The 14,350-nt window shown below is 37.9% G+C and overlaps 1 protein-coding gene across 1 annotated transcript; it reads left to right on the top strand.

Annotated features, from left to right (window-relative positions):
* Positions 1-5,932: 5,932 nt before the first annotated feature.
* LOC107587379 (growth arrest-specific protein 1-like) lies at positions 5,933-7,297 on the top strand. Its single transcript, XM_016275161.1, has one exon. It carries the CDS (start codon positions 6,491-6,493, stop codon positions 7,295-7,297), a length of 807 nt encoding a protein of 268 aa, XP_016130647.1. The 5' UTR covers positions 5,933-6,490.
* The last annotated feature ends 7,053 nt before the right edge of the window (positions 7,298-14,350 follow it).

Raw genomic sequence — 14,350 nt, 5'->3', positions numbered from 1 at the left:
CTCTCTGACCCTCCCATAGACAGCAATGTAATTACCACGATCAAGGTCCAGAAACATAGCAAGGAGATCGGTAAAATAATCCATGTGACATCAGGGGTTCAACCGTAATTTTATGAAGCTACGAGAATACTTTTTGTATGCAAAGAAAACAAAAATAACAACACTCTAAAAAATGCTGGGTTGTTTCAACCCAACATTGGGTCAAATATGGACTAACCCAGCTGTTGGGTTAAATTTTTTTATTTAAAAAAGCATTTTTTAGATTGTACTTTATTTAACAATTCGTCGTCTCCGCATCACCCAGTAGTGCCATTTTGGAGAATATCCACTGAACGTAAACGGCAAAAATGCTATTCTGTGTCAGCTGCGTCACGCGGATACGTTGTTTTCGTTCAAATCAAACAACAGAATAGTGCAGCTGACACAGAATAGCATACGCTGTTTACGTTCAGTGGATATTCTCCAAAATGGCACCAGAGTGACGCGGAGGAGATGAACTGTTGAATAAAGTCGTTATTTTTGTTTTCTTTGCATACAAAAAGTATTCTCGTAGCTTCATAAAATTACGGTTGAACCCCTGATGTCACATGAATTATTTTACCGATCTCCTTGCTATGTTTCTGGACCTTGATCGTGGTAATTACATTGCTGTCTATGGGAGGGTCAGAGAGTTCTCAGAATGCATAAAAAATATCTTAATTTGTGTTCTGAAGACGAACGGAGGTCTTACGGGTTTAGAACGACTTGAGGGTGAGCTTTTTGGGTGAACTATCCCTTTAAGCTACAGAGTTGTCACTTTAAGGGTAATAGTGATTGTTGTTGCACCCTTAAAGGTACAATATTTTCACTTTTTTTTCTGAGAGTGACAGAATGTACCCAGCAGTTTCACCTCAAAATGGCTGACAGCAGCTAGACTTTCACAGTGTGTGTAAAACTCTAATGTAAGCATAAACTAAATTCCAAATGCACAACCCAAATGGGAATTGTGAGGAAAGTTCATCTGTAGACTTACACATCCATTTATTAGTGCTAGTGATGACATTTATCTAACCATGGTATGCTGATGTCGACTTTAAAGAGCGGAAGGATAAAGACCGTAGAGAATACAGGTGGTGGAACAATTTGAGAAGATAAGCCTCTGTAACCATGTTCAACCCTAAAAAATAGCTCAACATTATTCAGTCCCTTGATCTTATTGATGAATAATATACTGATAAGAACTCATTGTCTATATTAACTGTTAATTCCTTCAAATAATTGTTTTACTTAAATTGAATTACTCATTCCTTTGTTTTAAAGTAACAGCAGTCTTTCAAACCCATTCCTTTGCAATACTGTAATGATCAGGCCAGGAACCAACACAGACGCAATGAAGATATGTAAACATCTCTGAGTTTTGTCTAGATTCATTTACCTATTCAGAAACTCTCTGTCATCTGTGTTGATGGTGGTGAGCTAAAGGCCCAAACAATTCCAATCTCCTCCCCTCTCTCCAGCCCTCCACGGACAGACAATGGATCATTCACACTGCCCTGCCTTCATGCCACTGATTGGCTTATGGTAAAAAAAATAAAACATTCAGGCCGCGTGGGAACTTTCCAGCCGAGATCATAATCAGAAGGGGGAGGGAAGGGAGAGGGACAGATACAGGATACAATAGGCAATAAAGACTTTATTTACATCTCATATTCCCTACCCAAACAAATCAACAAAAACATGGGCCTAATAAGACAAAGCTGACAGAGCTGGTGCCATTACACTCGATGCTAAGCTAAAGCTAACTGCTTTACTTTCAGTGTCTGTGCATATGTGATGTATATACATTTAAACATGAATGCAGTTCATGGTACAAAATGTTTTGTTTTTTTTGGTCAGTGTTGTAATGATCGTGAGATTAGTTACTATCGTAATTTTTACTTGAGAAAGTGAACACCGGAACTTGGTGTTGATTTGTAACTAAGAGACCAACAAAACAGCTGTCAGTGTACAAAAATATGTTACAGTATAAGATTAACAATACAAATTGTACAAGAATGTAAAATGATCTACAGTGCGAGTGTAAGAGCTCGGCTCAGGACCACCATGAATTCTCTTTTAATCATGAAACATACTGAGGCTTAATGGGTCAAACTGTCCTGGGACACGAGCTATGATGTCAGTTAGCCCACATGGATCACATTTCATCTCCTCTATGATGAAAAATCGGTAACACTCTGCAGAAAGGTTATATATGTGATATAACAAAATGAGAATCTAGGATCAATTTTATTCAGTATCATATCTCAACAAAGGATGAGCAGTTCTCTAAAGGAAGTGAAAAATATTGAACATATTTGGGGCCTTCCATTTATTAGTATTTGTAAACTCAGCTGTATTCTGGCTAGCACACAACTAAACTTTAAACAAAGAAGTTTTCATGTGATTAAAAATTTGGCACATTATTAATGTTCTGAAATTCGGATCAAGAAAACAACTTTACGACTGTGACATCAGCCCTCGGTTCTGTTCTATTCATTTCACAGATGCTTTGTAACTAAGAACATACTGTTTAAATACTACCAGACCATTACTTTAGGGTCAAGTGCACATTACGAGTTGTCTCAGTGAGGACAGCAACGTCTCAACAATCCATTTAAAGCAGCACTATGTAACTTTTTCTGTGTTCAAAATTTGCAAAATGTATAATGAGCGAGTACATCATAAATTAATCTTCCAAACCGCGTTTTTGTCTTATTGCGAATCACTACGGTACACTTATAAGTACTTATATTTGGACTATTGTAGCCTGGTCGGGTCGTCACTGCTGCGGAGTAACACATACCTGCGTGAATCGCCATAGACATAAACTTGGCTGACTATACAATATGGCTTTTTACACACAGAAGAAGTTTTATTATGATAAACAAGATGGATGTGTGACATTCTAGACATTAGTGACACATTACAATCATCGACTTTAAAAGAGGGAAATTCCAACTGAAGTTTTTGCTCAGTTCAACAGATGGTATTTGTATGACGAGCTTTAGAGAGGGTCTTCCTAATAAAAGACCCGGAAAATGGCTGCAACAGCTCATTTAGAAACATTTGCTTAAGATATAAAAAAAGCAGACGGTTAAACAAACACAGACCAGTGAAAGTAATGGAGAGACTAACAGCTGTTTCCATTAAATCAGCTTGGTGGAGCCAGGCCGTTTTGGCAACAAGCTAATATCGTAGTGTGCCATTGCTGTGCCTTTGAGAGCTTCTTGACGAGAGAGGTCCTGATGAATATGTTTTTGGCAAGGTGGCTTGAGTGTGTGTAATCATTTGTGACAGTGGTGGAGACGTGAAGACTGAGACTTCTTGAGTGCTGAGAAAGCAATGTGTCCCCTTTCCAAAAAAAACCCCCTCAGAATTCCTATTCTAGAGTTGTTATGACTTATTGTCACTGTGGGCAACTGTACAAAAACAGTTTCGATAGGAAAAGGAAATGCTGTGTTATACAAAGTAAATGTCTTCATGCATTGTGATTTCTTTACTTTGGTACTTTTTAAATAGCTCTCTTGACCATAAAGAAAACAAGCATTTCACTGTACAAAGTAATACAATTAAACTAACGACACCTTTGTAGTTTGTACCTGTAATAGTATTAAGTACGGAACTGGTTAAAGCTATGAAGGACAGAGCTGTCTGTTCACGCCTCAGACAGCGAGAGAAAATTTGGCCCACTTCAGTTCTGGCCTGCATCCAACACTGACATGTTTCAGGCTGGATTTCAGCAGCATGCGTGTATGAAAAGAGCTAGAACTTTTCTAGAACTTAAATTATACAAATAATTAGACTCATCTCAGATCCAGGTCTTTCCACTGAAAGTTCTCTTTTAGTTTTCCCCCTGTTCGCAAAGCCTGGGCTACTTTTCAGCAAATAATGATAAACAGGTCTGACAGCTTGGCAAGAGGGGACAACTGACTCCTCAGAGAGATTCTGAATACATTTCACAGCAGTTCTCTCTATAAGAAAAGGAAATGCCAACATCTCGCAGTAATAGTCTCAGCAGATTGAACAATTTCATCCTTTGTGAGGAGAGAAGCCTTGAGTCCTGTGTGTGAGTGAAAATGTACAGGGCTCATATTCTGTTTTCTCACTGTGTTGGGCAAGCAGTTTCATTACTTGTTGTGCAATAGTTTGCGATTTTAGAAAGTGTGATTGATCTATTATTTTAAACGTTCACGTTCTCCTAAAATAAATCACAACAGATGAAAAACTGCAGCACTATTCTCATTTCCAATTAGTTTAAAATTTGATTTTGACTTCACTTCAACAAAAACATGCTTGTGAGAAAGCTATGTTAGAAATAGACGTGCTCTATTACAGTTTTACTGTGGAATGTTAGAGAATTTGCATGAGACTGTTTGCTCCTTTCCTCCCAAATGGGCCATCTAATCTCTCTAATTGGGAAAAGGAGAAAATGTTGAAAGTTGGGGGTGGGCTGTGGGGCAGTTTTGGCCAGCTGCCCAAGCTTTGTGGTTTGAGTGCTGTAGTGTGATAGGGTCAATGTAGCATGGATAACATAACAGAGTTCGCTCTGTTCTCCAAAAACTGCCTTCTCCTTCTGCAGATCTGGGCCAGGTGATGATCATAATCAGTAACTGAGAGATGGAAAGCACAGGATTATAAATGCAATTAGGATGTCAATGTTAAAGATATATACATCAAATATGTAACAACAAATATATGTAATTATTGTTTTATGTAATTATAGTTCAAAATGCAAACCTGATACTATCTGGATATTGAACATGAATGAGCAAGGGCTTTTTGTAGAATACTGTAGAGTACGAGGGGACGAGGGGACAGAGAAGTTTTGGTGGTGAGAACTGGAGGAAAAAAGAAAAGCTGTGTGTGTTGGAACAGCTGATATTTTGCTCCATAGGCAATCAAACCAACCAGAGAGGATCAAAGGATTGTTCATACAATCACTTGCTGACCAAATGCAATGCCCAATGCATGTCATCACAGAAAACATCTTGAACTTTCTAAGTGTTTCTGGTAGAAATGCATGAGTCCACATGCCTTGACTTTTGGGCAACTCTTTAATAACTGTTGTGTAGATTTTGGACTTCTTGAATGAGACCCACTGACTGAATATGAAACTGGAATATTAACACTGAAATAGTCAGATCACGCATTCAAATGGAGGAGTGATGATTGCAAAAACATCTTAAACAGACAAATCCAATTCTCCAAATAAAGCAAAATAAAACTAAATGCTTGTTAAATTCATTATGGATTTCAAACATGGAGAAACATAAACCAATGTAAAATTAATCCATATATTAACCATAAGAACACACACAAATCTGTTATTTCATTTAGAAATCAGTGAATTGTTTTATTTATGTTCTTAAATAATGGGTATTTAAAACAAACTTGACTTGATAATTTTCCCTTAAAAATTTCAATTTCCTTTCCTCTTTGTGAGGAATGAAAGCAATTGATCATTATTTTTCTGAGATTTCAAAGTATCAATATACTGTAATATGGTTATTCCGTTTTTAAATCAAACAAAATAAAAATGATAAATTAACAGATGGTCTTTTGTAATACCTCTTGAACTCTTGAATATTTCCCTATAAATGTTGTTCCTTCATGATATTTCTCTGGAGCACAGATACATATTTTTATGAATACTTATTAAAACACTTTTTAAGTCAGGCTGAAGTCTGTCCAGCTAAATAAATTAAAAGAATTACACACAATTTCTTAGAACTGAATATAGCTAAGCATTGCTGTTTGGGTATCTACTGAGGACTGGGCAGGAACATCGATTGAGACATGCAATGCACTGTGATAGCCTAAATATTCTAGCACTGTGTCACTGTAGGCGGGGTCTGATACTTTATCAAGTCAAATTACGGCCCACACCCTCTTCACATTCTCGACCTTCATCAAGTTCTGACCTCCACCCTCCAAGTGACGTCAGAAATCACAACAACTGTCCGGACCAATAGTGTGCTGCCTGCATGCATACTTCTGGGGTCCGGGTAACTGAACAGATACACCAAGACATCTCAGAAAGGAGTCAGAGTGGGTTGAACTTTTTGAAGCTTTGTTATTTGAACAAGATGCAGTGTGAGATCGCTTTTGGGGTGTTTCGATATAATCTATAAACCGTTGATTTAGTGCTGGATTACTGCAACAAAGAGCAGTGAGAATAAAGACTCGTCGCGCGTCAAGATGTTGCAGCACGTTTTGCTTTCGCGGCAGTGAGCAAATGCGATTCGTTTCCAACCATTTGGTGTTTTGTCCATGGAGGAGTTGCGATACACGTTTCTGCGGATATTGAAGGAACAAGTATGAGCACACTTAACTATCTGAAGTGGTCAACAGAAGAACGCGGCTAGACGAACAAGGGGAGCTGTTTGTCTCAATCTCTGGTGGAGAAACAGTATGGATTATGGACCAACAAATGGAATTCCTTGACCCAATAAATTAACTTTCAAGCTGCTGCATGCTGGCACATCAAGGAATGGCAAACTCTGGCAACTCTGCAGTCATTCTGCGGCTGCAAATAATGATTTTGTCCATCGGCTGTGCGTTGATATGTTATAGTCGTTTATCCACCGCATCACCGGCACACACTCAGCGTTTGATATGCTGGCAAGCCATCATGAAGTGCCAAGGAGAGCCGGAGTGTCACTACGCGTATACTCAGTATCTTCACGCGTGCGGTCCGGTGATAAACGGCAGCAGGAAGAAATGTCCCAGCCATTGCATTTCTTCCATCATTCAGCTCAATCTGACTGTGAACGGCCCGGCACTGGAGGACTGCGAGTGCGCCTCGGACACTCTATGCAAGATGACCAAGCGAGCCATTGAGCCCTGTATGCCCAGAACGAGCCACATGGGCTGCACCGAAGCTCGTAAGCAGTGTGAGAAGGATCCCGAGTGCAGCACCGCCATGCGGGACTATCTGTATCATTGCAGGAAACTGTTCGGAGGAGAGCGCTGCTCGGACGACTGCCGGCGGGTCATCACGAACATGCGCTCCATCCCCAAAGCCCAGCAGCTGGACACTTGCGTGTGCGACGGCACAGAGAGGACCATATGCGAGTATGTCAAAGTCAGCATGAAAAACTTCTGCTTTAACGACCGATACGGCGGAAGTGGCTTTTCAGATACCGAGGACGACTTGGAGGTTGACTACGAGACGGAATATGAGACCGAGGAGAGTGATGCCTGGGATTTAAGAGCACAAAAGAGTTCGATTATGATGTCCACCGTGTTGACAATTTTTCCTCTTGTCATTATAAGATAAGGCGTGTATATTAGACACAATATTGTATGATTTTGCTAAAGTGAAAATATTACCTATAAAGCCACAGAAGAACTGTTGTGCGTCTCCTAATAAAACACAAAAGATGTTTGACTGAAGCAGCACTGCAGACCATTCTGTGTGTGACATCAAAGTACAGCGAGAGCGATTAGACAGCATTTTTTTTACATTTTGTTTTGATGTCAAATAAGTCTGTCGCTGTTTTGCATTTTTGTTAAAGCAGTGTTGCTGTTGTAAAGTTATACAGCTACAGTTGTGTTGCTGGGTTTTAAAGCAGGTTTGATTTTTGATTTTCTTCCTTATCAGTCTGTCTTTACAGGATTTCACTGTCCACTCTGTTCAAATGTGGATGAATGGCTACACATAGATGTGTGCGCACTGTCAGAGCTGTGTGAGATCACTACCATCCTGCTTTTGTGGGGGTGGGTAGGGGTGTTAAATAATTATAATATTTTTTTTGTTTTGTTTTTTCCCAATAAGTTTTTAACATTCTAAAAGCTCTTTATTCCAGAGATACTACAAGCTAGTCAGTGTATTCAGTAGGTGTAATGTATTGTAAGTTGCTTCAGAAGTATTGCAAGTATTACATACAACAATAATAAAACAGCATTGACAAAGGAAATTTACTTTTGGTACTAAAGTACTTTTAAAAGCAAGTACTTCTGTACTTTTACTTAAGTAAAAATCTGTCTTTACAACTTCTACGTGTAATGGAGTAATATTTGACCTTCAGTATCTGTATGAGGTGTGTACTTTGTCCGCCTCTGTACATAGTTGAATGTGCGGGCGTACCACGAGACGTGCTGCACCAGATGTATCTCATATGGTAAATTACTGACAGAAAAGTAGCCCCCCTGAAAGAGTAGGGTCTTCGAATAATTCACATTGTATTTGGTCCTATTAGCTAGAAAGTCCTGTTTTCCTTACGTTTGCTTAGGCGCTTAAAGAAGAAAATGAGAGAAGAAAACCAGAATCCTATAGTGAAAGGTTGTTTTTCAAAACCTAGTTGAGCTGCCAAAATCTGCACACCATGAAAAGGAGTAATTTGTCTTTATGTAAAGAAAATATGTTGGAAATATGTGCTCCGCTATATATTAAGTTATTATGAAACTTCTATTCAAAGAGATAAATACTGGAAGTTTATTTTTGTATGAAAGATTGGTTAGTGTAAAATTCTAGGGAAACAAAGTGATTATTGTAAATGTGTATAATGTTTCTTTATCATATAATTGTGTGAATAATGTTGATAAACAATACCATGTAATACTGTTTATAATGTTCATAAAGATTGGCTTCAAATTATTCCAAAGATCATCTGACTTATGTGTCTGGTTATTTCACTATACAAACCAATACAATGTATATATATATATATACAAACCAATACAATGTATATATATATATATATATATATATATATATATATATATATATATATATATATATATATATATATATATATATATATATATATATATATATATATACACACTACTGTGCAAAAGTCTTAGGACATTTGTATTTTCGCCAACAAAAAATGGTTAAGTCAGTTATTTCTATCTATTGCTCTAGTGTGTCAGTAGGAAATATCATCAATATTTTGCCATTAATTTTAGTAATCCAGTTGGATTTTGTTGTCAGACAAGGAGTCTGACAACAGCCAGTGCTCCACACAGAGATCTCTCACCATCATCCAGTCCGTCTGGAGTGACATGAAAAACAGAAAAAAACTGAGACAGATTAAATCCAGAAGAACTGTGGCAACGACTCCAAGATGCTTGAAGAAACCTACCTGCAAAGCTACAGTACTGTGAAAAGTTTTAGGCACTTGTGTAAAAATGCTGTAAAGTGAGGATGCTTTCAAAAATAATGTCATAAATAGATTTTATTTATCTATTAACTATCAACTAAATCAAATCAACATTTGGTGTGACCAACCTTTGCGTTTAAAACAGCTTTCGTCATAGGTACACTTGCACAGTTTTTCAGGTAGCAGGTAGGATTCTTGGAAGCGTCTTGGAGTTGTTGCCACAGTTCTTCTGAATTTAGTCTGTCTCAGTTTTTTCTGTTTCTTCAGTCACTCCAGACGGACTGGATGATGCTGAGATGAGATCTCTGTGTGGAGCACTGGCTGTTGTCAGACTCCTTGTGCATACAGCAATCTCACTGGATTATTCCATTTAATGGCAAAAGAAATGTTTAGAAATGTAAACTGATATTTCCTACTGACACACTAGAGCAATAGATAGAAATAACTGACTTAACCATTTTTTGTTGGCGAAAATACAAATGTCCTAAGACTTTTGCACAGTAGTGTGTATATATATATAAATATATATATATATATGTGTGTGTGTGTGTGTATATATATATATATATGTATGTCTAATAACATTTACCATCTGCAGCTAGATTTTAATGATTGTTATATTTATCAGTTGTGCAACAGATGTCTACTGAGAGTTTTTATGCCCATCATGCGGATCTGATGTCAGGCAAATGAAGGTATGTTTTTGCTTTCTATTACACATTTGATAGCAGATTCATGAAATAACATACCATTTTAAAATATGCTAATAAAATGAGCATTAAATATCACAAGTCATTATAAAGTAATTTAGTCAGTAATGTTCTTATCACCAAAACTTCAATTTCCACCTGACGTCCCTCGCAGTTTGTAAATATGACCAAAGTCATTATCACGAGCATGTGCTAGTCAAACATTTTGGCTCTGTCTGTGCCTGCACTTGACCTTGTAAACATAAATGTTTACAGAGGGAGTTAGTCTAAGTTCCCAGAGACTCTTGACATCTAAGGAAACAAATGAGGTTGTCTTTAAACAGGATCAGAATTGAGCATGAGCCAAGCAAAGCCTTGACTGGCTTATTTGTTCAAAGCTTGAGTGTTTATTTAAAGTCTTCACTCAGGCTGACAAGGAAAAAAAGCTGTGTTTGCGTGAATGAAGCCTCAAGTAGCCATCAAAAACTCACTCAGTGTGCTACTGTGTGTGTTTAAGTGGGCTTGTTACTGCTTAAAATTTGAGTAGCACTCAGTGTGAGTAGCATTTGGGAAGTACAAATCTCCTCTTGGATTCCATATGCATCTTTGTTCAGTTACGTTTAATATAACAATACCAGCTTGATACCTAGTTAGCATTTCAAATACAAATGTGCAGAAAGGTATTATCCCACAAAATGTAATAGAATTACATTACACACAGAAATTAATCTCTGAGAAAACACTGAATTTTTATGCTATGTTACAAGAGTTCTAGAGATTCAAGATGGGAGCCATGGTGCTTAGTTCATTTCGAGGCAGACGTGGGACAAGGCTTCACAGTCTTAATGAATGACGGAGAAGTCGAGTGGCACTTCTGTCATGCTAATACTAAACACACAATAGAGGCAGCACACAATGACCTGGCACTTCATTCTGTCTTCTAGCTGACACCTCTAGAAAGAGCAGAGCGAGCATTCTTAAGAGAGCAGAAGGAGGAGATGGTACTATGTAAATTTTGTTAATCGGATCCAAATGGAGGAGGTTACTTTTTCAAAAACTATATTCTTTAATATCTTTTACACTTTATTTGTATCTATACCTGTTAGGAACACATTTTACTAGAAAAGGTAAAAATGTAAATACATTATTTTTGGGAGGGTAAATACTTTGCATAAATGAGCAGTATTTTTTTCTATTTTTGTTTTGTGAGGAAACCTTTGGATTTCATATTTTTGTGATGTAAAAATTTATCAGAAAATATGTATTTATTGATAGTCTGTATTTTAGTTACTCTTTAATGTATAAGCAACAATGGCATGTAGAAATAGTTTAAAATATTTTAGAGAGATGAAATTTTTCTTTTAGTGTTCATTTTTTCTTCTTTTCTTTCTTTCTTTCTTTTAAACCAGATATTTATCAATTATTTTCAACAGGTTTCATGCTGAAAATACAATCTAAAAAAATGCTGGTTTAAAAACAATCATTGCTGGGTTAATTGGCAACCCAGTGCTGGGTAAGTAGCCTATTGGACAGAACACATATGGGTTATTTGAATAGTTGAGTTTTATTTAACTATTTAAAAAATTACTATATTGCTGGTTTAAAATGGGCTGGAAAAAAAAAATCACACACAGAATTAATAGAGGCAACAGCAATAATCAAAAGATGAACATTTATTAATAAGCAAGAACACCAATGGAAAAAAAGACAAATTTAATTTGGTTTATTTGGGTGAATAAAGCATAGTTTACAATATTACATACACTCTTAAAAATAAAGGTGCTTCACGATGCCATAGAAGAACCTTTTTGTCTAAATGGTTCCATAAAGAACCTTTAACATCTGAAGAACCTTTCTGTTTCACAAAAGGTTCTTTGTGGTGAAAGAAGGTTCTTCAGATTACAAAAAGGTAAGAAAGAGATGGTTCTTTAAAGAACCTTTGACTGAATAGTTCTTTGTGGAACCAAAAATGGTTCTTCTATGGCATCGCTTGAAGAACCTTTTGAAGCACCTTTATTTTTAAGAGTGTACATTCAAACTTGTTTAACAGGCATTTAAGAAATAAAAATACGTAACATTTAAAAGTAACATTTTAATTCAAGTGTATTCAACCGTTCTGTGTTATCCTTTTTAACCAAAATAGTTCTGATTCTCGTGCCGGTGTGTCGCCACAAATCTGAGCCGGTGATGGGCTGCTGTTCGGCGGGGGTGTTGTGCCGAAATCAGTGACCTATCAAAAACTGTGACCAGGGGTCGCTGTTCAGCAAATGTTCTCACGGGAGCGTGCACGCGTTAGATCAGACGATAGTAGTAGGCTAATACACTAGCTGACAACAGCAGCATTCACGTTTCATTTCTTTTCTATATAAGAATTTAGATGCTGGTGACCATATCTAGCTTGTTTTCTTTGGTCTTAAGACATGAAACTTGTTTTACAGCACCGCTCGCCATATCTGACACTGATCATTCGGCTTCAGCGTCTGATCTAATGCGTGCACGCTCCTGCGAGAACATTTGCTGAACAGCGACCCCTGGTCAGTTTTCGATAGGTCACTGATTTCGGCACAACAGGTGTTGAACTGCAAACCTCAGACCGCCATCTCGCATTTCACTCGTAACTGAAAGATGCTGTGACTGACTTCATAACCTGCCCATAAACTGAGATTAGAGAACATATTTTAACGGCAAAACACATTAAATTCAGTATTATAATGATTAAAAATCAGTTTATGTTATGCAAGGCAAAAGGCGTTTGCGTCATGCGAAACGACCGCTCCTGATGCATTTAGCTGACTGACATCTTATCCCTGTATGTTGCGTTGCGTAAAATAATATAATTTACAGCACAGTAAAGACTTTATAGATGGCATAAAACGTCTACAATCCTTTAATTCACAGAAGACGTGCACCGGTTCGGCGGCGCTGAGAACCACTCTCTCCTGAAGAGGATGCAGAAATCCCGCACTCTGACTGTAAACAGCTGAGTTGAAGTAACCCCGCGCTGGGTTGTTTCGTCGGAGGGAGCGGGAGGAGAGTATAGTTTCAGCAAAATTGACCCAGCAGTCACTAAACCAACGGCTGGCTAAACTACCCAGCATATGACCCAACAGGCTCCACCCAGCAGTTATTTAGAGTGTATTTGCAAAGAATGCATACTGAACTTCCTGCGTGTTGTTTTCTCTCAGTTTGAAGTAACAAGATGAGGTGAGCTGACTATTCATCCTCTTCAGGTGAAGGGCCCCATTGGGACTTTGTAAAAGGGGAACCATTTCTCAAATCAGACATGCTGTGTTGAACCTGTCGCATCCAGTTTTTGTTGAGAACAGACCCCTTTAAAACTGACAGCACTGTTGTTAATCCAGTTATGTCCACATATTTGAGTTTAAGGGAAGTGAAAAACAGCAGAGCAGAAAATGTTGTTTAAGATTCCTATTACTTTTACATTTTTAATTATTGTATTGGGATACTGATTCACAGCATCCTCTCACCTCATCAGTTGACTCATTCCTGCATCCAGCTCATCTCTCTGACAACATCCTTGCATCCCTGGACCAGAGCTGAGCTAATTCGCTAGGGCAGCTATCTCTAACATTCAGAGCGTCAAACAAACACATATCAGTTCATCCACACAGCACTGTAATAATCCATGTATATTTACTGTATATTCACTGAAATGCATAATGTACTGTACTTTTCTGTCAATAAACAGTGTATCAGATTGCTAGCTGTGCTTTTACGTTTCAAAACAAAGATTCAAATATAAAAAACGTGGCAAACACGCTCATAAAGCCTCACCAGACGCGCGTTCATTCCTCTCCACGGCACCGCTGAACGTTCTTCACCATATATAACTTGTAATATGATTATCATAGATTGATATTATCAGAGCCGCGTGTGCAGTACCCTTTCCGTGAGGGAAACGCGCCTTCAAAACACCCAGCGGTAAATTCCCAGACGTGAAGACCCCCCTCTCCCCCCTCTAGTGACGCAGAGGTGTCAAATTTTACTGCTCTGAAATGGCCGCTGAGTTGAGAGACATCAGACGCGCTGGCTGAGAGCGCTTTTGATATGGAGAGCGCGTCTTTGACAGAAGCGCGTCTATTGCGCAACCTGGACAAAACGCTACATATCTCACCGATGGAAGCACGCAGAAACGTGAAAATGGTCTTGTCTGAAAGAAGAGATCCTAATCTAAAAGATAATATATATAAATATAAAGATATCTGTGGCTGTTTGCGGCTGACTGAAGCAGTGCTACGAGTATAAATGTAAATTCGCTCAGAGGTGACAACATTTTACATCGTGATTCTATCGAAGATAATTCGATCTGTGATTGTCACACAATGAAATAATCTACATCGTCAAATTCCTGAGAATGAGAGCTTTCTTGTGATATATGACTTGACTTTTTTGTGAAAAATATATAAAATACACATTCTTCGTAATAATTATTCGCAGTGGTTAGGCGGAAATTCGTGTGTGGGACGAATAGATTTCTAAGCTTAATTTTACTGCTTTATGAATATAAAAACCACA

Source organism: Sinocyclocheilus grahami, unplaced genomic scaffold, assembly GCF_001515645.1.
Source record: "Sinocyclocheilus grahami isolate Dianchi unplaced genomic scaffold, SAMN03320097.WGS_v1.1 scaffold92.1, whole genome shotgun sequence".
In the NCBI taxonomy this organism is placed as follows: Eukaryota; Metazoa; Chordata; class Actinopteri; order Cypriniformes; family Cyprinidae; genus Sinocyclocheilus; species Sinocyclocheilus grahami.
The sequence above is the reverse complement of the archived record's forward strand: the minus strand, read 5'-3'. Positions and strand labels throughout refer to the sequence as shown.